We start from the raw sequence: 24,912 nt of genomic DNA on the forward strand, positions 1-24,912 counted from the left end.
GCCCAGCTGTTGTTTTTGTCTCTGTTGCAATGTGAAGTGTTTTGTATTTATGTTTTAATTAATACATTTCCAATGCAAACCCAATATAGTTAAATACATATGTACTATTTCATTAAAAGTTAGATTGCTTCTAATGGCTAAGTAATTCTGAGCTTATTGATTCAATGTATTTATGAAAATATTTTTATTTTGTGTTTTGGTTGGATATTCATCCTAAGACTAGAGTGGGGGGCAGTTTATTTTAGTGAATGCATGTACCTTCACACAGTAATTAGATGCAGAGACCAGTGTGTACGGATGTATTATAACTGCAGCTCAGCATTTTCAGAATGATATACTGCAGAAAGAAGAAGCCTATAATATTATTTTCTTTATGTGAGAAGCAGGCACAAGGGAAGAGTGATTCAAAGGAACACATCAGAATTGAGACAAGTGGGTCTGTGAGTTACTTGCATTTTGATGAATGCATATTAAATGAGTTTTAAGTTGAATTTTCATCTAGACAGTTTCAGAAACATGTCACTAAGAGTTTGTGCTCTCTAGCCTTTTGCAGGTGTTGTGTGTGGTGTGTATTGGGTACCTGAGCCTTTGTTGCTCAGGTTTTGCAAGTATCTTGTGTGCATCTTTTACACAGTCAGCAATGTTAGAGTCTGGAATCAGATTGAAAAATAACTGACTGCCTGTGGTCACAATTTAGTGTTTTAATATTGACATGATGAGTGAAAACCTGTCTTTGGATGATATCAGACTGAAAGTAGAGAGAACTCTTTGCTCTCTTCAGATGGGACATAAACTTGTAGGGGTGGTAGAGAGTAATTTTAAAGTAATGTTAAATAGCTTTCTAATAGATAACATCTTCATCAGAACTAGACTTTGCAGAAGGAGGATAATGCACTTTGATTTGTGCAGGGCAAATAATGATGGACCCTGCTGACTTTGGTAATTTGTGAACTTGATTTTGCCTCCTACACTGGCCTGCCTGGTATATCAGGAGGTATTGGTGGGTGAAAAGAAAAATTAAAATACTCTAAAAGTCACTTTACTGTTAAACCAGTAAAATTAATTCAAACTTTGTACTGTGTTTCACTACACTTTTCTATTTGGAACAGAATAATTACATTTCATGCTTTGGCTTTGGTAGTTGGTAGCAATGATCAGGAGGGATTCTCTTCTCTCCTGCAGTTCTGCTAGGAGTGGTTCCCTTCCACCCCCATCACCTTTCTGCTCCCATTCCCATTTTTCTAGGGCATCAGCCTTTAGCCAGAGCATATTAAACATTAGGGATGTAGGGCTTGTAAAGGGATTTGTTGTCTCTCAGATGATGGTTGGTGACACAAATTTTAATTTGTACAAACCTTCAAGCTTCAATTTAGGAAGAAGGTGTCCCCAGACCAGATGAATGATGGCTGTGGGATTTTATTCTTGTTTCCTCTGCAGCAGGGATCATGAGATCGCTTTTGGGGTGTCTTGTTGGACCAGTCACTTTGTGCGGTTACTCTCTGCTTGTGGAGAGCAACTGAAGGTTAAACACTTTATCTGCAGCCTTTCATTTTACTCTGCAGCTATCAGGGGAACTGGTTTGCTTTCTGATAAGAGATTAGATTAAACACCAACAGCTCCTTTCACCTAAAAATCTGTTGTACAGTTAAAAAGTTGTCACAGAGGTTGGCTGACATCTGGAAAACTTGTATATAGTAAGTACAAAGTATGGTACAGGCATCTTCTGACTCAGGGCTATTTTAGACCAGGAGCCACTGTTGAAATATCTGAATGCAGTGTTTAATATCTGTCCACAACTGCCCCTCTGCTATCTCCCACACAATTTGAAATTTATTTCATATTATCATCTTTGTTATTCTCACTGCAAGATTAATATCATGTGGTGTATTAATTAATTCATGTATTTTTTAAGTGGCATCAAGTTTAATTTTTTTTTTAAGTATTGTTTATTGTAGCTGTACTTCTTGCTTTCAGTTAGTTAAAAATGACACCTGGTATCTTTGTATGCAAACCAGTACTTTTTTTTTTGCTAGAACATCCCTCAGTGAATTAAGCACATGGCATTCTATGAGGTGACATGGGCCCATATCAAACATGTTCTTTAGTAGGTGACTGCTCATTGTGTGCCAAGTTGAGTCTAATCAAAATCGAAGAATATTTATGCAAGTTAGACCATCTGAAATACTTCCTAGTGCCATGTTGTTTGTAGCAGGTTCCTGCAATTTTCTGTTGTGTGCTGAAGCTCACATATATTGTTGATAATGATCTTATGGGATTTTGATGTGTACAGCTCTTGTAAGTCCAGTTTATATTTTTAACATTATCTGTAGAAGTTTTGTCTAGTGAACAGATTTTTAAATTGATCTGATGCTTTTGGTTTATTTAAAAGAAAGCAGCTGATCCTGATAGCAAATTAGCTTGGTGAGCTGTTTCACATTAATAATGACCTTTCATCTAAGGATAGAGAATTTGAAGGATTATTTTAACTAAGGGAGTAAAAGGAAGAGGGGTGGTAAATCTCAGAAGAAGAGAGCATTTATCACTCTGTTTAAAAAGCACTAGTAGGACTTTGAATTAGGAATTTGTATTTCTTTATATTATTCATCTTACCAGTTCTTTTTTCTCTTGATTTTGGAATACTTAAAAAAGAGATGTAGAGACCTCTTCATGTGGTCTTTCTAAAACATATTGTTTTGATAACATAGTTTCCTGCTTTGTTTTCTGTCTTCTCTCTTTTTTTTCTTTTTTTTTTTTTTTGAGGGGGGTATTGGTAGACACCTGCTTTTCCTTTGATTAATATTTTTGAAATACCCTTAATAAAGAATTAAAACATCTATTTCGCATCCCTTTTATTGTATCAGTTTAATCTAATATTTCTGGATTTGCATGCTGCCGAGGATTTTTAATTCACTTCTGTGTAAATGAAGCAGCTAATCCTGAGAGAGACATAAAGTCACTCCAGTGAAGGGATTATGAATTCTGTGCTTTAGGTTGCTTCAACCCTGAGAGCTGGCATCTGCTCATGGGTGTTAATACTGTGCTGGTGAGAAAATGGTCCTGAGACAAGGCGTCTGTGAAACCTGAATCCCAAGGGTGGCTGTTTCTGGCAGAAGTTGAACTAAAGCAAGTGACTTTTCAGTGACTTGCTTAGGCCTGGTATGAGTTTAGGACTTGGTCAGGCTTTGCAATCTTATTTTTAGAAGTACCACTGAATAAGGCAGTTGAGTTTACAAGGGTTTTCATAACAGGCTCTCTAAGAAAACAAGTTAAAAGGCGTTTTGCTTGTTGCCTTTCCTGCTGGTATCTGCTTTTCACTTGTGGTTATCAAACTGTCACGTACATGAACATGCAGTGCAGCGTTTTCTGAGTCATTACCTGTGAGGGGCTGGTTCAGTGCCAAAAGTACAACTGCAAATGGCCCTGGTGACAGTCTGAGCTGATCATGATCAGTTGTTGCCTTCCTTGCCTTATTCCCTAGACCTGGCCTGACAGCCCATCAGCAGATACCCAGTGCTGTTCCATCTCAGAAAGCAGTAGCTGAGCTGGAATGATGGAGATGAGTGCAAACACTGTAAAGCAACTCCAGATAGAGGCATCAGCTGGGTAACCCTGAGCTCAGAGAGCTGTAAGTGAGATCATTTGGTGGTTCAGTGCACTAGGTGTGGTCTGGAGCAACTTGTGACTGTTTCTGTGGTAAAACAGTTTGTCACTTGGTTTTCATGTTAGCCCACTGGCCCCTGGAGGCAAATGTTAACATTGTACTGGTGCATTCCTGTTAAAAAGAAAAGTTAACTTGGGCGCACTGGGCAGAGGGAAGAGCTGTATCCTGTTTTGTGAAGGTGGGTCTAGGATCTGGCTTGTCCAGCATGTGAAGATGAAAGCTGCTAAGGGTTTCACACTGTGATGCGTTCACAATGAGGTGTGTGTGTGCACTCCAAGGAGGAAAAGGTAGCTGAGCCTTGTTGACAGAAGACTGAGAGGCTGTAAATAAATTCTGATTTGAAATGAAAAGGTGGCTCATGTTGTCTGTATCAGCTGGGCTCAGGACAGGAGCAGTGGGAGAGGTGCTACTGATGCAACTGCAACTGAAATCTCACTGGTTTGTCCTCAGGAATAATTGTATTTAGTGCTGTGATGTGTAAAACAATCATGAGGAATGTGGTACACACAGGATGTGTCCTCTGTTATGCCTTTCTTTGCCTTTCCTACGGAGAAGAAAGATAACTAGTAAAGAAACAGTGATAAAGTTCTATTAAGAAATGCTACTTATGACAAGGAGAAATTACTGGGAGCTGCTATTTATGCCTCCTTTCTTCTCATGATAATGTCATGAGGATCGCCAACGTATGTCATTCTCTTCTTTATGGTACATTTTGACTCTCTCTAGTGGCTGCCTTGTTTCATTTTTCTGAAATGCCACATTGCTGGTACGAAGAGAGCCATGTACATACAGCCTGTGCTCACAATCTGGAACTGGCACAGCAATGTTGTATTGCTAAGCAACAGTTGGCATCACGCTGTCTACTTTCCTGTTCTTCCTTTTCTCCTGAAAAATCCAGATCAGCATCTAGCGCATGTTTTAGGTAGTGAAAAGAATAATAGGTTTATATCTTACTTTGTGTGAAGTTTGTTGTTCATTCTTCAATAAAATATTAAATAGCAATTCAGAGAAATACAGCCAAGGTGTGTTTTGTTCATCCCTAGGAGGGCATATCATAGTGATCTTGGAGCCTTGCAATTGAATGTTTTTGTGTGAAGTGAGGCCAGTTTTTTATTCAACCAGCAATGCCTGATCTCACAAATACAGCATGAAATAGCTAAATTATGTACAAATCTGTGTCTTTTTACTAGTGGACTGTAGGATCAGAATAGATCTTTATTCTCTTTAGTGTGTTTATGCATTGCAGAATTTAACAGGAAAAGATGAAGATTTGTGCACTGCAGTGCAGTTTTGATAGCCTTGGATTTTAAATGCCTTTTTCTGATTAAATGAAGATTTTCTTTGCTGCTTCTATAAAACTTAATTTTATACTTGTTTAGAATCCAGCACTTCAGAAAATACAACTCAACACCCAATTGAAAATACTCTTACTTAAGCAATGGTGTGTAGCTACTTGTTGTGACTTTTGTTTAGTTGTTGATGGTACTAAGAGAAAATTGTTGCCAAGCTTGTCAGATAATTATCAGATTATGCACTGAAAACTCATCCTGTTTTTTTCACGATTTGGAAGATGTAGATGATTTTTGTTCTATATTAAAGGGTTTGTGGGTTTTGGATTTTTTTCAGTTGTAGTTTTATATGTTGTAGGTTTAGGGAGAGCTAACATTTTTTGTTTTCTTGTTTTACTTTCACTGCTCTTGTGACTTCTCTGTTTTAGAACTACAGCGAAATCATACAGCATGCTTTCCAGTTTCAAGTTTTTATTATCTACATTCCCAACTGTTTGGTGATGTTGGGGCATTTATTTTGACCAGGTTCAGGAAAGAGATATTTTGTTGCTTGCGGTGGTGAAAGTTTTTGTCTGTTTAGCAAACATAATCTACATTTACTTCTTCCTTTGCTGTGCTCCAGTTTGTATAAGTGCCCATGCATAGACACTAATATAGCCTTCACTTAATGAGCAGTTAGGCTGTACATATTAAGACCCCTTCATCTTTTAAAATTCTTCTGGTTATTTATTCTACCATGTGTTAAATTCTTGTTTCCTTGTACCATGGATGGTCATAAAAGCAAGTGTAAACCAGCAAATGTTTTGCAAGGAACTGATTGTGTGAATTAATTAATTGTGTGTTCACAAGCTCCCCTGGTGTGAAGTCCAAACCTGCACAGACACCTTTTCTGATTGTAGGGATGAGCCAGAGGTGGAGTTGCTTTGTACAGTTTGGCAGTTGGCTTTTCAGTGAAGTTCAAGGCCTTGCTACCTGCAGGAGAGGATAAATGCCCCAGCACCATCAACAATATCCTTGAGCAGTTGGTTTTGGTCTTTAGAACTTGTTAGATGGTAAAGGTTGGAGCTTCAGATGGGAAATTTTCAAGCTGCAAGTTTCTCAAGATTTTTGTTCCCTGACAGAAAGACATATCAACTGGAGACCATCAGCCTAGCAATATTCAGAAATACTTTTACATGCACTACTGTCCAGATTTTTGTAGACCTCCTCCAGACTTTTCCTTCAGTGTCACTCAAAAACTTGAGAATTCTGGGGTTTTTCCTATCACCTGTTAAAGGTTTTCTTGCTGTTGGAGGATGGTAAAGCTGTGGGGTTTTTTTCCCCTGCAGAGGAAATTGTTTTGCCAGGACCTGAGTTGTATGATGCATGCCCAGGTTCTGGTAATATGGTTCATGGCATTGAATGATACCGTCAGTAATTTTAAAAAGTCATTTTGGGACATCTGGAAAATGATAGTGTGTTTTGATGATACAAAGATCAGGATAGAAGGACTTTTACAACAGGACAATAAGCTTTGCTTGCTTATCATATTATGCAGAACTTCAGAATTATATTTAATATGCACAAGCTACTTCTGCATGGTTGACTTCAGCGTTGGAAATCTGTGATTCTCCTGTGTTGGGATGATAGCTCCCATTTCACCATTTGAAATTTTGAAGTGTAGGGTGAGAGATAACAGAAGAATCAGAAGTCACACCTTGTTCTGTGTGTTTGTGTGATTCTCACAGCATGTTAACACCTGTTTTCTACCCGTAGGAAATCTGTCCAGTCTAAGTCGTCTTGGCCTGAGGTACAATAGGCTGTCAGCAATTCCCAAGTCTTTAGCAAAATGCAGTGAACTTGATGAGCTGAACTTGGAGAACAACAACATTTCTACTTTACCAGAGGTGAGGAGTAGAGGGAGTGGACTGGGGAGGGGATGCTGCTGGAGAGCATCCATGTTTTGTAAAGGGAGTGGAACAAGGGAAATTATTTCATCTTGCCTCTTAACTCTGAGGAATGCCCTTTGTTTTAACCTAAAAGTAATGTGAATGATGGCAGTTGTGTAAATATTAGGTATATTTAATCTGTATAGAAAGACTAATGTCCTACAACTGGAGTTAAAACTGGGAGCAGCACATGTGGTTGTATTTGCTGTGCTGTATCTTTAGAAAACCTTAAGTAATGAGTTCAGATTCCCACCCTTCAAGCCAGGTAAGTGTTTCTCAGTGGTTCTGCTTTGTGAAGCGTTACTGTCTGGAAGTAATTGTTCAGATGACAGAAGAAAAATCTGATGTGATTGCTTCTTATTTTGGATATTTATTCAATTTCTTTAGAACCTTTTAAGATGAAAACTTCATGACACAACGTAAAGTTTATAGTCTCTTCTGTTTTAATGATGGTCAAACTGCTTTCCTAAGCTGTCATCCCCACAACCCCAAGTTGTCTAGATTACTAGTATAAAATGAGGTTAAAGGTTATCTAAATATGTATGCAGCAAACTATAAATAGAAGAAAACAAAATGCATTAGGAATTAGGCAAAGTATTTACAGTAACAAAGGCCAGTAAGTAACTAATTTTCCTCAGATAAATTTCTGAGCTCATCAATGATAGACCGAAACAGAGAATTCAGTAAATGTTTGTGCAAGACTATAATTTGGGAAAATGCTAGAGTGAAAGCCACCAGGCTGCTTTTAGGATGAGAGCTAAGCTTGCCCACCCCACCCAGCCGTGTTACAAAAGCAGCTGCAGTGTAATTACAAAAAGCTAATGTGAGGGATGATTACTTGCTTTAAAACACGTTCAGTCATAATGCAAACCTCTTTGTAGCTGTGCTGCCTTCTTCAGGTATATTTGCCCACAATATATTAACACTTAAGTTTGCAGAAGTGTATAGTTTATACTGTAATCTGTTTAAAATAAAACATGTTATGCTATGAGACAAAGAACTGTATTTGTAGAAGAAATTTGTGAATTTCAAAACATAGCTGAAGCTGCTGACACAATGCCTAATAAATATTTTATCTTAAAAGGATGGGCTGAAAGAAGGCAACCCTGCCACAGTTCTCATAGATGTAAGAGCATTGTTCTCTTTGTACTGCCAAAGCTCTCTTGCTTCCCTTCAAATGCATTTAATTACTCTAGGCTATTACAGTGAATTAGCTAACATATTTTAGATATTTTTTTTGTATACAAGCAGCCTTTAAAACCAGCTTTTTGAAATGCCAAGATCCATCTGAAACAATAAACTGTCTTAGAGCTCAGGGACTGCCTAACCCTAGGACTAATATCTGTTATTTAAAGTATAGATAGAAACAAATTTCCTAACCAAAGACTGTACTAATTAATGATTGGGTTAGATTGATACTGATTTGAAGATCCATTATTTTATCTGTAGTGGGGAAAATGCTTCACTGATATTTACTGACATGCCCCCACTGTCTAAATTTTTAGCCAGGGCACATTGGTAAGTCCCCTTTAGATCCTATTTTATTTCCAATAAAGTTAATAAACTATTTATAAAATCAGCCAAAGCTTTGCTGGTGAAACAGCAAAGCCATGTTCTTAAAGCATTTGCCATGAATATGGAGCTCAAATTGCAATCCAGAAATACTTACATTAGGAATATGGTTGGAATCATTATCTTGTTACTGCTCATTCCTGATTGCAGATGTTGCATTATTTATGGTATGTAATGCCATGCATAAATCTCCAATTTCTGTAATACTTAAGCAAATAGGGCTGGATTCAAGTTGGTGTAGTAATAAGCAAAGGTGACACTTCAGCAGTAATTTAGATCTCATTATCCATCTCCACAGTTCCAGCAATGTGCTTGGCACGTAGCTAACAGATGAACTGAGATATGGGCTGCTGGGATTTTGGAATCTAATTAGATTGTCAAAAGAAATGAAACTCTGGATTCAATGGACAGCCCTTGCTATCCAGTTTACCTGCAGGCTTCTTGCTTTTTATTTTTAAGGGAAAAAAAATAGAGCAGTAACTACTTAGGAATATTTTAGAAAAAGGAAAAAACAATGGAATTTTCCAACCCATCAGATTCGTTTTCTCTGTCTGATTATCTGAAACTATTATGGTATAATTACAAGACGCTGAAGTTGTGATCACAGTATGGTTTTTTATGAAGTTACCAAAGATTTGTACTGGAATTATCAAATGCCTCTTTTGGGAGCCATTGTGTGGGGTTGATATTTCTTTGGGCCCCATTTTTATGTGGGTGAGTTGCTGGAGCCAAAAAAGCTGCTGAGGATGGGATGGACATGCTGCCCCTGTGCTCCTGGAGCACATGGCACTAGAAAAATTGCTTTCAGAGGAGAAAAGAGTTACCAAACCCCCCAAACCTGTGCTTTTAAATGTGGTATGTTTGCTTTTTTTGTAGTCAGCATGCTGGGAGCAAAGGGGAAATAAAGGTAGTGGCTTGTGACTGTGAGCAGAGGTTGTTGCTGGTGGAAGTTTTATCAAATTTAACACTGGTTTGTGTGTTGCAACACTTCTTCAGGGGATGGACTGGAGGGGGGGAAAACATTTCTAATTAGACCCATAAGGGAAAAGAGATGCATTCAAATAAATCTGTCCTAAGTTCTTGGGTGGTTTTCTTCTTTCTACAGGGTCTTTTATCCAGCCTTGTCAAACTGACTAGTTTAACATTGGCCAGGAACTGCTTCCAGTCCTATCCTGTGGGTGGCCCGTCCCAGTTCTCCACAATCTACTCTCTCAATATGGAGCACAACCGCATCAATAAAATCCCCTTTGGAATTTTCTCCAGAGCTAAAGTATTAAGTAAGCTGAACATGAAGGTGAGGCACAGAAACATGCTACTGTGTAAAATCAATGAGGAGCACTGTTTGCTGCTCCATGAAGTCTGGCAGCCTTAATAATGTAAGGAATTAATTTATCATGCTGAAGTGGATGCTGCTGCTATCACATATATAAATAATTCTGTATTAGTGTAAAATTGTGCTATCAAGATGTTACTAATATTCTTTATGTTTTGTTAGTTAAGATTTTGTCACATTTGCTTGAGTTTAAACAATGAAAATAAGAAAGCTGACTGCAAAGTTTGTGAATATCCACATGGGACACAAGCATGTAGATGAGCTTATTTCTCCCTCAGACATTCTTACAGTTTACATTTTAAACAGAACTATGTAAAATATTTTTTTTTAATATAGTCTTTCAAAACCTGAGTCTAGAGACTTTTGGCTGTAGTTGAAGAGCGCAGCAAAAGAATTTTTAAGTGTGCTAATACAGTTAAAGTAGGGAAAAAAGATGATATTTTTCTATTAATAGATTTATTTCAAGAAATGCTTGAGCAGTAGCTAAGCTCAGCTACTGTTTTAGAATTCAGTTTGAGACAAATGAATCCTCAATTTGCATTGTCCAGTTTTTTCACATACCCATTTGTAACTTTGCCAGTTTACCACAACTTTGTGTGACCATTTTTTAAAAGATTTTGTGGTGTCTGGTCTAAATCAAATATTTAAAAAATATTTTGAGCAGTAACATGTTCAGAGTAATTTCAGATGCTTTTACTCTGAGACATTAAAGTATATGGGGGTTTTTTGGTTCCTTTCTTTTGGTTGTGGGTTTGTTGGCCTCTTTCCCCTCAGCAGGGTTTGGGTTGTGGGTTCTGGTGGGATTTTTTAGTGATGGTGTTTATTCTCTTGATTGGTTTGTTTGGATTTTTTTTAAACTCCATATATTTTTAGGATTCAAACATTTGCTGATAGTGCCTTTGTAAGTTACAGTGAACTTTCTCTTCTCTTTTTGAACCCACCATCAATTGTATTCAGCAGGAATAGGACAAACAATGTTTTAACCATAGTGTGAGATCTTGAGAATTTTGTGCTTCTTGTTTTTCCACTTCAGTTCATATTAGTAACAGAGTCAATTCTGTAACTCTAGGTTGATACCACTAATATTTGGTGGAATTTGAAAAAAAATTGGCCAATTACCAACATTTTGTTCTTCTGATTTCATTATCAACTGTGTTGTTATGAAGTATTTCTGTTAGCAGTTGGTTTAATCTGTCAGATGCCTTCCCAGCCTCTGGCAAGGGCAGACCCTAAATGTTTGATATGTTAAATCACAGGACAATCAGCTGACATCTCTCCCCTTGGACTTTGGGACTTGGACAAGTATGGTAGAACTGAACTTAGCGACGAACCAGCTCACAAAAATCCCTGAGGATGTCTCTGGGCTTGTTTCTCTTGAGGTGAGAAGAGTATAAGTTAACAGCTAAGTCAATACTTGCAACATAGGGATTCTCTACTTCAGGTTTAAGTAATATTACTTTTGGGTCAAATAAAGCTACATAAATTTGTATATCTGTGCTGTTTAATCCCCTGTTGCATCTGTTTGTGGCTGTTGTCAATGGCTTTTGAATGTTCTTTAGGCTCTTGATGAGTGTGCACAGACCACTACCTACAGCTATATTTTTAGCCAGGTAGAAAGAAAATTTTTCTCAACAGGAATCGTGTTGTAAATGCAGTGTTGCTGAACTTGGTTCAATTCCTGGAGACCAGCATGGAAGCAGCAGGGATCAGAAAAACATAATGAAATGTTTGACAGCCAGGGGTGGTTTGAGTGTAGCTCTGTGAACCTCGTAGGCAGCCAGGTGGGAATTGTCAGCCTTTGAGGGGCAAGAACTCGTAGGTTAAAAGCATAAACTAAACCTGCTCTGTCCCCTCATCCTGTTTCTCAGGGTACCATCAGCAGAGACAAATTATTGCCTTGGAGGGACAGAAAGACAGAGGTACTTGTTTGGGCGGTTGAGGGGACTTTTTAGGCTCTGTGAGTTGCTGGGAAAAATCTGTTAAAGAACTATAACAAATGGCATATTTGAAATTGCAAATTTCTAATGTGACTTCTTCTGTGAATATTTAATTATTCCTGTAGTGTGAGGCTAAATTTATGACAGAGTAATAGTTACTTAATAGCCCAGTTCCCTTTTAAGTGAAGGCTGTGGTTGATGTGATTGGGAAATTAGTAACCTCTAACAACTGGGTTTGCTGGTGGTCTGTCAGCTGCTGAAGCTGGAGAGCTGCTTGGTTTGCTGACCTGTTACCACTGTGTTTCTCTGTAATTAAAAAATCAAACACAAAGAGCTGTTGGGGCGGTGTTTACACAGAAGTGAAGGTTCCCACAGCACTGCTAAGTCAGCTGCATTGCACGTAGGTAATATTGTCTGTTCCTGCCTTTGTTTCTTGATACGCAATTAAAATATTCCTGTTCTCACTGCTCCGTGCATGTTCAGTGCATAAAGGATGGTCACTGAAATGCTGCTTGTGCTAATCCTCAGGCATTGGCTTTCTTTCACTTTGATTTTCACTTTGATTGTCACCATGCCTTTGTTTTGTTCCTGCCTGTGGTGTTTTCATGTTCCATGAAACCAGTGAGAGTTGGGATTATTGGTAGAAGAGAGGAACTCTCAGCCTTGGCTGGTTCTGTGTGGCTGGCACGAGGGTCCACACTGGCTGCTCTTTCACATCCTCATGTCTCAATGTGCCTCCTTAAAGAGCTAGATAACAGCATTATTTAATCAGTAATTAATTACCTGACTACTCACAGTGCTGTTATGAGGCTTGATTACTTCCAAGAACTGCAGGGTTTCTCTGGAGGAAAAATGGTGTATTAGTGTAAGCCCTGTTAACTTGCCTGTGAAATAATGAATAACTGTTAACTCTGTTAACTCTGCTAACCCTGCAAATAAGGATACACTTCTTGAACCTGGGATATTTAAAGTTCAGCTCAGAAATGAAGAGAAAAACAAGAGGACATCACTGTAGTAAGCGTGGGTGTGTGATGGCAGCCCATTTTGGAAAGCCAGTGCTCTGCTTAGGTGCTCCCATCTGTGTGTTTATTTGCTGCTGCTCCTAGCCAAAGGGACATAGGGAGAAGAGGAAGTACTAAGCTTTTTAAGGAGGATTTGGCAAGCACAGCAAATAATGTAAAACATGTTTATGAGATAGCTATAAGGAAGCATAACAAAATGGTAGGCAAATTCAGGAAGCAATTGTTTTTCTTTGGTCATTTGAAGAAATAAGGTTTCTATTGTATTTGCTTTACATTTATTATTATGTATAATAATATTTGGAAGAAGTATATCCTAAATGTATGTATTTGTATCATTAAAGAAAAAAATTATGTTAAATCAATGACTTGTTTTATTTTTTTTAAATGTTCAACTACTTCCTTTATGTAAATGTAGGCTAATATTGGACTTCATTACTTGTTGCTGAAATTCTGTGTTTGGTGTTTCTTTTTTGAGGTTCTTATCTTGTCAAACAATCTCCTAAAGAAACTTCCCCATGGAATTGGAAATCTGCGGAAACTCCGAGAGTTAGATCTAGAGGAAAACAAACTGGAATCCTTGCCAAATGAAATAGCTTACCTCAAGGATCTGCAGGTGAAACAATAATTGGTCAAGATAAGCATCTTATGCCCTTTATTTACACCATGCTGATTTAATTGCAGCTTTTTGGATGAGTGGAAACTATTTGAGACTGGACACAGAATCAGAAGTTGAGTCTTGTGCAACTTCACGCACAATTATTTCCCATTAACTGTTCCCCAGCTTTATTAGTGAATACTGAACGAAAAATTTATGAAGGTTTTAACTGTTGTACCATGAGCATGATACCACCCCAGGAATTATTTCAGTCGTGCTCATGAAATCTTCTATGTTTAGGCATTTGTTTTATTAGGCATCTTTTTATTTTTACATTCAGTGATGCTTGAGAGAGATTTGAAATGTTGATGAATGATTGAAATTTTTCTTGCTCAAATTTAGGAGAGTAGAACCCATTCATTTGTCAGCCACATATATTGTAATTTGCTGTCATTCCAAGCAAAAATCATTAATTCAATTTGTAAAAATGTGTTTTTCCCTTAGAAATTGGTTCTGACTAACAATCAGCTGACCACCCTTCCCAGAGGAATTGGTCACCTTACCAATCTGACGCACCTTGGGCTCGGAGAGAACCTTCTCACACACCTTCCTGAGGAAATTGGTAAGATCCTCTTGTCTGGTTTGATGCAGTGTATCTGGCCAAAGGACATATCATAGCCAGCTATTTTGCCCAGCACTAAAAGCCACAAAATTAATTTGAAACTTCTAGAATGTGCAGCCTGATGTGAAGGATGTGCCACAGGAACAGCATTAGAGTGATGTGCAGATGAAGAAGACATGGTTTGTCTCTTGCATCATCTTTGGTGAGGAGCCATTACAGCTGCTCATCTTATATGTGCCTCAATGTGAGAAAAACCTAAAATAATCTAAACCCAGAGCTTTGTAATTTATAAGCTAGTGGAGAGAGTTTGCTGTGGAAACAAAGTGTGGAATTAAAATCAGTAGGAACATGTTAAATACCATTGAAGGAGTACAGTTTGGTTATTAAAGCTGGATATCTTCACAGGTGAGAGAATAGTTACTTATTGTCAGGTGTGGCTGTTTCATGTATCATGCTATCAACTGTTTTCTTCTATAGCTTCTCCTTTTGGTTGGTTTACTATGCCATGAGTCCTGCCCACTGCTTTCTCTTGTGAAAGATTAAATAGTCTCTTGGGTTATAGGAGATGTTTATGGTATATAAGATTGGAAAGTGGGGAGTATTTTGGGGAGGACTTCTATGATTTTGAAAGGAGAAATGGAAGTCTTAAAAAGAAATTACTCTGTTTTCCAGCTTCTGGTTAATCTGTATTGCAGTATGTGTAGAGGCAAACTGTAAAATTTTAATTCAGGAAAAAAATTTCACACTTGTTACTTTCATTTAATAAATTGATAAGTTAATATCTCTGTGCAGAGAAGTCACACTCTTCTGTTTTTTTACTGTGACACATGAGAGTTATGGTTTCAGGTCTTTAATATATGGTTTCTAACTACATAAAAGGAATGACATAAATATTTTTAAAGAGAGACTAGATCCTCTATGGCATAAGTATTTCCTAGGTTCTTTTGACTAGATAGCTGTTCCATGTTGCCTGCACTTGCATAGCTCATGCATGGCTATGGTGAATTCCCTTTCAGTCCTCTTATTCTCTGTATTTGCAGTTCATTTATTATCTAAAGGAGATGCCTCAATGTATATTTTTACAGGGAAATTAAACAAGTTGGTGCTTGCTTAGGTACTGGTGAACAGAACTTTCTGTGCTTGAGAACAGGAGTCTCACTGACTCAAGGTTCTGTGTAGGGAAGAGTCTTCAAGTGGACTCAGAGCCTCTGTATAAAAGTTAAAAACTGCATGAATCAAAAAGATACAACTACTACTTACTATTTTATTTTAACCAGGTACACTGGAGAATCTGGAAGAACTGTATTTGAATGACAACCCCAATCTGCACAGCCTTCCCTTTGAGCTGGCTCTTTGCAGCAAACTGTCAATAATGAGTATTGAGAACTGCCCACTCAGCCACCTTCCACCTCAGATTGTTGCAGGAGGACCCTCCTTCATCATCCAGTTCCTAAAAATGCAGGGACCATATCGTGCCATGGTCTGATGCTCATCGACTTGTCCAATACACTGTACAAAATACAAACTGCATTAATGTTGTAATTGTCTGTATATGTATATATAATATAATATATGTGGTTTATATTATATTATATATATATAAATATATAAATAATATAAAAAGGCAAATTTAAGACTGCATTATGTGTTTCTGCTAATAGAGGAATCATAGCCATTTAGATTTTTTTTTTTAATTCTGTAAAAATGCTTGTCTAAGTTTTCTTTGCTGAACTTGATGGAAGTTGTCTGAATAATCTGAAAATGCCAGTTCATTTAAAGCAATTGCCAATGAACTCAAAGTTTAAATTTAAGCGACAAAACCAGTTTTGCTTAGATTTACTTTCAGTTAAGAGAAATGTATAACCTTTATATAATGAACTTTTCTGTTTTGCTCCCCCCCACCCTCCCTTTTTTTTGTGTCAAAACCTGAAAGGGTCACGTCCCCTGAGGTTGGTATTTTCTTTTAACTTATTTTGAGATTTGAAGCAAATGGTGTTTTTATATTGTTTACAGTCAGAGTAAATCACTGGATTTTGTTTTATTCTGATTTGCTCTGTTTTAATCAATCATATCTAGAGTTTATATGCCTCTGCTGATGAATTTTTATCAACCAGTTTGTATACTAAAAACATACTCATCAGAACAACTGGCAGGTGAAAAGGATGCAGTCAAAACAAAAAGAAAAGAAAAAAAAAAAGCTTGAATTCCTTTAAATCTTGCTTCCCTGAGTTATCAGTTGCAGGCATAACATATCTGAACTGAGCCTTTTGCAGTTGGTCTTTTCTAGCACAAGTAAACCTTTTCAGATTGGTAAAAATGTGGAGTATCCTCAGTGAAGAGCGGTTTTCATTGTGTGAAGTAACAAGTCCATGAGGTCTAACAGTACAGTTAAGTGACAAGGAAATAATATATATGTACATTTTTATTACAATGTTGAGTCATAAACTACAACAGGCAATTTTAAGGATTCCTTATAGACCTTGTACAATAAATGAATGTGTCTTACTTTTAAACACTGCAATATATGTAAGTTTTAAGGTTGGTTAACAATGTACTATGGTTTTATATCTTAACTTGCCTTGTACCTCCTTCCATTATGGAACTTCTGTGTCCAAGCACAATATCTTCACACTGTGCTGTTTTGCTGCTGAACTAAATGCACTTTTCCCCACAGCTGGGGCACTTGCTTCAAAATATTCAGTTCAGTATCTTGATTATTCTTTTTTAACTTCATCCTATCTGTTTCAGTATTAAACCAATCTGTTAAAAAAGAGGCACCTTTTTCATTTGTGCAGAGATGTTGGTAGCTCATGAGAAACACTGTAAGTAGTGGACATTCAGTTTTACCATGAATTTCTTGGCTGTTTAGAAGGCAGAAGATGCTTCAAGGAGATTTTCACTATTGCTGCACTTGCAGTTGTCCTTGTTCAGGAGGGTAAGAACTCGAGGCAGTCACATTCCATGCTTACCCAAGAACTGTTGTGTTTATACTCACTGGAATTGCTGCTGGGGTAGTGTGACTTACAGGGCTGTACCTTTTGCACAAAATCAAATCAATGGATGCCATGGGAAATCTGTTTCACATGCAGAAGTTTGGGAATATTATTTCTGGCTTTCAGGTGTGCTTATTTAGACATATTTCCTCAATCTACTTGCATTTTGTTTTGTTGTATGTCTTTTCATTAACAAGGAGTAAGTTTTAAATGGAAGGCAGGTGGAGATATAAAACCTTAGAGGGCTTAAACATGCTGTAAAACTATTGTAGATGTCACTGGATTTTTACTAAGTATGTTCTATTCTTTCTCACACACTCTCTCTGTCATTCCCCCCTTCCCCCCCCTTTTTTTTTTTTACATCTACTGTAGCTTTTCAGTTTAGACTTTAGTTTATAAAAGGCTAGTTCCTTACAGTTCTGCCTGAGTTAATCTTTCTCAGCACTAAGGTGTTCAAATATGAAGATGCTGAAATGCTTAGTATCAAGACTGTAATTGAAATTCTGAATATACTGCAAAGTCCGTGTTTGTGCCCTCAGGTCCAGAGGGGGGAAACTGGTTTGGTTAATATGGTTCCTTAAAGCAAAAGTGGCGACCCCTTGTGTTTCCAAACGTCTTGGTCTCATTCCCTGTCTGCTCCTCAATCCCGTTTTTATAAGAGTTCAAAGGATTGAATTTGTTCAGTTTGTAAATATGTTGAATATTCACCTTGTTAAGGTACATGGTTAATGACTGTATGGTTGGAGCTGGCCCTCTCACATAAATTCCTGTGGAGAAGTTGGCTACCAAATAGTGCTCGTCACACTCACTTAAAAACAAGCTATTCTTTTCAGTACACTTATAGGAATAAATAAAGCTATGTTCTAATTCATTGCTATATTAAAAACAGGATATTTTTTTCAAACTGTTTTTGTACTAGTATGGTTGTTGCAATGCCAGATAATCCTGAGCCCTGTTTTAGGAGTTTAATTTTATACACTTTGAGGTGAATGCTTATTTTTTCAGTGTCTCAAGGGAGATTTGAGTAAGAGTAGTGTGAGAGAAGTTCTGGTGTAGGAGAAATCAAGTCAGAAGAATCTGAAAATCTCTTTAAAATGATCTCAAAGTTTAAAGCATTACATATCTGGTACAGATTGGGAATACATGTATATAAATCCATATAAGTGCAATACATGGATTTATATCCAGATCTATACATAGATCCATATAAACCCAACCATTTTGATCATTCAGAATAGTCTTACCTCCTGAAATAAGAGACTTTTGCATTTCCCAGGATGCTGGATTGTTAACTAGTGTAGATTCTAGGTGATTTTATTGCCTGGTGACATTCAGTTGAACACACATACTGGCTTACACATGTTTAAGAATTTTATTTGCCCATATCAGTTGAAGTATGAATGGAAAGAGCTTCATTCTGACAACTGTATGTATACATAAATACAAAAATGTATTTGTGTATCTATACATGTATGAAAATATAGACAAGGTGAAGAAATAAATTATTTACAGCATTTTTGAAAATAAGATTGAGTAACAAGTGATTTCCAGATACTTGTATTAAGTGTTTATTCTCCTTGCTATACTGAGGTAAATAATTTAAAACTATTATTGAAAAATATGAGTATTTGGGTGAAAATCATGACCTTGATTACTTGTCCATAGCCAAAATATCAATTTTTTATGTGTCTGTGCCTGTGTACATACACACTCATGACTCATAGACACTATCCTGAATCATGCCTTGATTCAGCAAGCTAAATTATTATAAATTATTTAGTATTATGGAGGTCTGGAAAGGTATAAAGCAGATCAGAGATTTGCTAAACCATGAAAAGAAGGAACAGTTGCTGTTGTGACTCATGTTGGTCACATATTGCTTTTTAATTTACAGAATAGGAATTTCTTTTATAATTTTTTGCAAAGGTTTTTTAGCATTAACCTTTTAAAGTTTTGTCTCTTGCTGTCCCATATTCAATTTTGGTGCTTGGATTGTCTCTCTGGTTATTGCTTAAACCCATTGTGTCACCTGGAAATCAAGTGTCATCTTCAATCCACAGAGATTGAGAAATCTCTTTTATTTAACAATTAGAAAGCTTTGAGAGGTTATTTTTCCTCCCCCCCCCCCTTTTTTTTTTTACCCAAAAATATATTAAACTTCTAAATCAGCACAGATCCATATCAGGAGACTTTTCATATCTGGATGCAACGAAGAATTTTCCTGTCAGTGAAACACCTCATTTTTATCAAAAGAAATGCCAAAATAGCTTCTAGTTAGAAACGTGCAGTTGGTGGTAATTTGCACAACACAAACTTCAAGGCACAGTAAGGATGATTACAAACAAATGATAGGATCTACAAATGGATTTGTTTTCTCATTAGCAAATATCAAAAAATTGTGTTTATTATTATTCTGATTTAGATCTTAACCAGGACTGCACAGGACCTTTGCTGTGGAAAAATACCAGACCACACTAATTTTGTGGTTAAAAGCTAAGTGAGAGTGTAAACAGTCTGCAAAAATGTACTTTTAATCTGAATTATTGTAATGTTGTTATGTCTATATAAAAGATTGCCTTGCTTTTTTATAAGAGTCATTCTGTATCAATGCATTCATTATAAATAGTATATTTGTAAATAACCTGCCACTGAGTCTTTTCAAAGTTTTCTAGTATTTCTAGTCTGACATTAACCTGGATGTAAGTCTACTTTTGCAGCACCTCAAATTATTAAGAACTGTGTTCTCTTTATATACTTATCACTCTTCAAAAGATCTCAAAATAGTGATTTTCATATAGAGCAATTACAGAAAACTTCAAAAGTTGGATGATAGTAACTTCATTACTCAGAGTCATGTAGAGTGGAGACCTTCTGTACAGCAAATATTGGTAAAAACTTTTATATTCATTTTGTTATGTTTTAGTAGGGCATGTAGTAAAAAAATCCCACAGCTTTCTCTCTAATAGGGAAAGTAAATCTTGGATTTTAGTGCAAAATGCATTTCAGCAGCAACAAAATAAAAGTAGGTATAGAATTGTGATACCTAAAAGACAGACAGCAGCATTTAATCTTCAGGTTTAATAACAGACAGTATTGCCAAACTGCCATGGCACTGATTAAACTGATATCTTCCAGCTCTGTCAAGCTCATTGCACAGACTGCTTCAAGAAAGTCATGCTTACATTGTGCCCTACAAACAAACAAAAATCCAGTGTCCTTGGAAGTCAGAATAGAAAGCCCTCAGGAGTTTGGGCATGAGGAAAGAGGCAGAGGACTGCAGCTGGTTCCTTAAAAAAGCTGGAACCAGCTCTCACAGTGTGCAGCAGTCACTATGCAATAATGAGTGCTCCTGTCATTTCATCAGGTCTCTGTTGATTAAAATCAGTAGAGACTGATCAAAACACCTAAATTTTGGTCTTTGAGGTGAGTCAGTCCCTGTAAGCATAAGTGATCTGACAGTGTGAAATCAAGCCAGTCTCCTCAGCAGCTGGCACTCCTGTGCAGTGCACATCAGGATGTGCAGCTCCTCTGCTGCACTGCTCAGAGCTCACCAGCCACTGCTGGAAGGGCTGGCAGAAAGGAAACTGCATCACTGCATTTAGCAGCCTTGATAGATGAAGCAAATTTGCAGAAGAAACTTTATTTTTCCTTTTTATTTTTTTTTTTTTAAATTTTACATCTCTGTGTATTTCTGGCCTCTGCAACATCCTGTGTCTAATAATTCTACAATATAATTATGTGCTGGGTGAAAAAGTGCTTCCTTTTGTTTGTTTTGAACCATGCCACCTTATTTCATTTGGTAACTCCTAGTTCTTGTAGAACTAGAAATTTATGAACAGTTTTTTTCCTGTTCATCTGCTTTTTACCACTCTAGAAGGTTTTGGGTTTATATCTTAGGTTGCCAAAGACAAACCAAGACAGTTTATTTTTATAAATGGCAGCATTTTTTCTCCAAGTCATGGAGTTCTAGTTTTTTAACTTCTCTTCAAACTAAATCTCTTCTATTCTCTGATAATTTCTGCTGCTTTTCTCTGTGGTTTTCTAGTCCCAGCTCTGAGTCTTTTTCCTGGTTCATAGCCTTTAGCAACCTCTTTTGTTCTTTGTGTACTTCTTCTGTGAAATAAAAGTACAGTTCTGTTATGAAAATTAAAGTTGAGTGGCTGTAATACAAAGTTTAGTACTAAGCTTTGGTGAGGAATAATCCCACTAGGCAAGGATCAGGTTAGGATTTATACTTCAGATGCAGGCCACCCTTTACTGTAATTAATTGTTTCCTCTGATTAGCTGTAACTGTCTTCTATAATCTCTTGCAACTAGGTATAAAAACCAGAATTAATATGAATTTTTTCATCATGTGCTGATTTAAATAATGCCAGGATGTAAATACTACCTTCATGCTAGTAAGAGTTCATTGTTTTGGAAGATGTGGCTTTTGAATATTTCAGTTGACCTTTTTAAACTGTCAAAGCACAACATTTTCTGAAAATACTGGGAAATTTCTGATATTGCTTTTTTTTTTTTTTTTTGAAAGAGACTGCACTGGTTGGGTTTTGTTTTCTTCCTTAAGTCTTTGTAGAAAGCTACATAAGAAATTCACATAGTTAAAAAAGAGAGAAGAAAAGGAATCTTCCCTGACCCTTCCATGACAGGGAGCATCCTGGCAACAATTGGTGTCAGCCAGAGCTTGGCAGGCACCTGGACTGGGGGGAACTTTTTGCTTGTAACTGCTTTTTGTTCAGATGGTTGAAATGAACACCCCCAGATGAGCCTGGCCTCAAGAACCATGTTATGTGGCTCTGACTGAGTGAAAAGTGAAGAATGTGTTTTGTTTCTGCCACCCCATGTCCTTAAGGCTGTACAAAAGACCTCAGCAATATGCAGATGTCTTGTGTGTCTCTGGTGAGACAAACAGATGACATGTTTGTGCCATTAATCCAGCCCAAGTGCTTCAGGATACCCAGTGTCCCAGCACTGCTCTCCAGTGACAGGTCCTGCTCTCCACTGCTGGGAGCTGAGCATTTTAGATACCCACTGTGTACAAATACTGCATAAAATCTGAATACTGGGTAGCTCTGTAGAGCATAGCTGGTGCTGTGAACTCTTTCTGATGGCCATGGTAGAAAAAGAAGTGTTAGAGGGCTGGAGATGGTTAGCTTTGATACAACTGGCACAGGCTGAGTGGCTTGAAAGCTAATTTGTTTCATTTTCACAATCCATCTCAGTCAAATAAAATACATCATCTTTTCGTTCAACCCTTGCCTCACTTCAGATTGTAAGAGTGGGAAATAATTTGATTACTAAGATCAAATGATGATGTTTTAGAGGAGGAGCCATCTGGAGTTTCTGAGTGAGCAGCTGGCAGCCTGGGCTGCATGGTTAATGATCTATGTGCCTTGCAACTATTTTTTTCTGCTGCAAAACCTTTTAAGAGTCTTTAGAGATCAATCTACCCCACTGCCTCCAAGTAAGATGCTATCTGCAAAATTGCAGACAAGTGTTCCCTTTTAAAGGCTCTTCCCACAACACCCTCCTTTTCCTTTCTATTAGTATTTTTTTTTTTTTGTTAAGACTCATAATGAATCCGTAATTTGCTGTAGTTTGGTGCTTGGCTTTGCTTGGCCTAGTAGTTTCTGCTTTGCATTTTGTCCTGCATTATTACAGCTGTACTGCCTGAAGTGATTTCCAAACTTCATGTGGTCAGTTTTAATGGAAATACATTTTTTTCGCTGAAAATCTTAAGATGTTTGAAAACAGCCATGGTAAAGACAGTGCAGTAAAACTCTTCTCTCTGTATGACCCAAGGTTTTTGGAAGCCTTTCATCTTTTTTAGTCCTTGCCAAGTAATGTTAACTGAGTGGGAAGTTATAACTAACTGAGAATTATCTATCCTTGCCAGAGCAGCAGTGGGCAAGAAATTTAACTAGGTATGGAGCTTCTGGTCAGTGAGGCAGCTCTGATTTCAGGCTTTTTAATCATCTCTAACTCAAGCACTTTTTTTTAGGCCTGCCAGGCATTTCCAGCCTCCCAAAAAGCTGCATCTGACGGTGCCACGTGGTTCTGATGTGGGGAACCAGGAGAGAGTCCCAGGGAGTCAGAAGTTTGCCTGGAAAGCCTGAAAGGCACTGGAGGCAATTCCCTAAAAGCAAATTGAGCCAAGTGGAGAGTGGGTGGTACCTGCCAGCCTCTCCTGATGGATGCTTTGGTAGCCCAGGCTGCAGCTCCAGGCACAGCCAGGCAGGCAGGGGAGCACAGCCAAGATTCTTGGGTCTGTGGCTCCACCAGATGGATGGTCCTGAGGCCAGGCCACTGCTTTTCTGAAGAACCTTTAGAAAGCTGGCTTTCTAAAGGGGAGGGCTCATGTCACTTTATAATAGAACTATATCTGGAAGTAGCAGAATCCCCCATGAGAAGGAGGGGCTTCTCTAGCATTGCTTCTTTTCCCCCCTGTGAACTCTTCAACTCCTACCAGCTCTGATCTCAGCCTCTCCACTTGTGCTCTTGCCTGCCAACTCTTACTTCAGATTTCACTCTTTGGTCAGCAGCCAGGTATCTCACCCCCATGCCTTCCACCCTGTCCTGAGCTGAAGTAAATTGAGGAAGGCAGGGAGAGCAAAGAGGTGGTGTAGGACCAGTGATGACTTCTGCCCCATGAACCTGTTGGTGCAGCCAATTCTTCTGAGCTTGCTTTGTATTGGTTATGAGCCCCTTTTCTCCAGTTCTATTGCAGAATGGAAACACCGAGAGAAAAACAGGAGTTGGGAACAGATGGCTGGGAGAGGAAAATAAAAAAGATGGAGCAGCTGCACACGACACAGCTGTGCATTGCTGTTCAGCTTCTCTGCTGGCTCCTTGGACACAGCCAGGTTTTTCTATTGTGTCTCAGAGTCCCTGTAAAGGGATTGATGTCTGAGTACTTGCCAGATAAAAGATTTGGCTTGGGGTACATGTCAAGACTCAGAAAGGAATGAATTTTGATTAAATGGCAATTCTGTGGCCAATCTGTGCTCCAAACCATTTAGGAATGAGGATGGATGGTTTAATTTTTGAAGTGACCCAAAATGCTTAACAGTCCAGTAAAGAGTTCTGAAATATGTGTAGTGCTTAATAATATTAATCACTTCTGCTTTAGGAAAACCCACATGCTCCCACAGTTAAATTGTTAGTCAAGTATTAATAAGAAAATGACATTCTCATTTCATACAGACATGTAATTCCCCAGAAACGTTTAAAATTTACATTTTTAAAAGATATTTGTTGAAGTTGCCACAATTGCTTTTTACCATTTTTCTTTTGCTCTGCTTAAAATTGGAAATTGGATTGTAGTGAGGAATCAATGGTGATCTTCAGTGACTTCAGTGACTTCAGCTCCAGAGGACTTTGCTGGCCTGTCAGGTGTCCCAGTGCACAGGGACACAGGGAAGAACGTGAGCCTGGTGCCTGGGTGGGTGGATCAGAAGGGATCCTCAACAAAATGGTTTTGAGGTGCTGTCAGCTAAAGCCAGGTGCATTAGCAGTGAGCTGCCTTTCTGAAGATTTGGGGAATATTTTTAGCCTAGCTAGAATGAAAGGGTGCTGAGATTTCAGTTGTGCTGTTTTTCTGTGCCTGTCTGAGGGCACTGGTACTATGCCTCTGGAAGTGCTTGGATGCTGTATGGCAATTTCCACTTTGTGCTTGCTGCCCTGCAAACGGCTTGGTCTCAGCAAGTAGAAAGAAAGAGTTCAGGGTGGGTTCAGTGCTCCCTGTCTGGGGAGCTCCAGTGTTTCTCATGGATTGCTTTGCCTCTTGCTCCTCCTGCCCTTGTGTTTCACTGGCTCTGACAAGCTGAACAGCCGAATATACATGAAGGAGCAGAGGTTGCTCCTTTCCCTTCCCTCTATTATGGCTCCCATCAGGTTTTCTTGGATGGCAGAGGGTGTTAAAGACATCAAGCCTTGTGAAAATGGGGATGGCATCTGTGTT

The 24,912-nt window shown here is 38.0% G+C and overlaps 1 protein-coding gene across 1 annotated transcript in view; it reads left to right on the forward strand.

The window, feature by feature from the left end:
- SHOC2 (SHOC2 leucine rich repeat scaffold protein) overlaps nucleotides 1-16,219 on the forward strand; it is a 35,136-nt gene extending 18,917 nt beyond the window's left edge. Inside the window, exons 3-8 of the mRNA XM_005481103.4 lie at nucleotides 6,706-6,836; nucleotides 9,556-9,744; nucleotides 11,040-11,162; nucleotides 13,218-13,355; nucleotides 13,842-13,959; nucleotides 15,237-16,219. Coding sequence (XP_005481160.1) covers nucleotides 6,706-6,836; nucleotides 9,556-9,744; nucleotides 11,040-11,162; nucleotides 13,218-13,355; nucleotides 13,842-13,959; nucleotides 15,237-15,445 — 908 coding nt within the window. The 3' untranslated portion in view covers nucleotides 15,446-16,219. The remainder of the gene's footprint in view (nucleotides 1-6,705; nucleotides 6,837-9,555; nucleotides 9,745-11,039; nucleotides 11,163-13,217; nucleotides 13,356-13,841; nucleotides 13,960-15,236) is intronic.
- Nucleotides 16,220-24,912: the final 8,693 nt, after the last annotated feature.

Source organism: Zonotrichia albicollis, chromosome 7, assembly GCF_047830755.1.
Source record: "Zonotrichia albicollis isolate bZonAlb1 chromosome 7, bZonAlb1.hap1, whole genome shotgun sequence".
Lineage (NCBI taxonomy): Eukaryota > Metazoa > Chordata > Aves > Passeriformes > Passerellidae > Zonotrichia > Zonotrichia albicollis.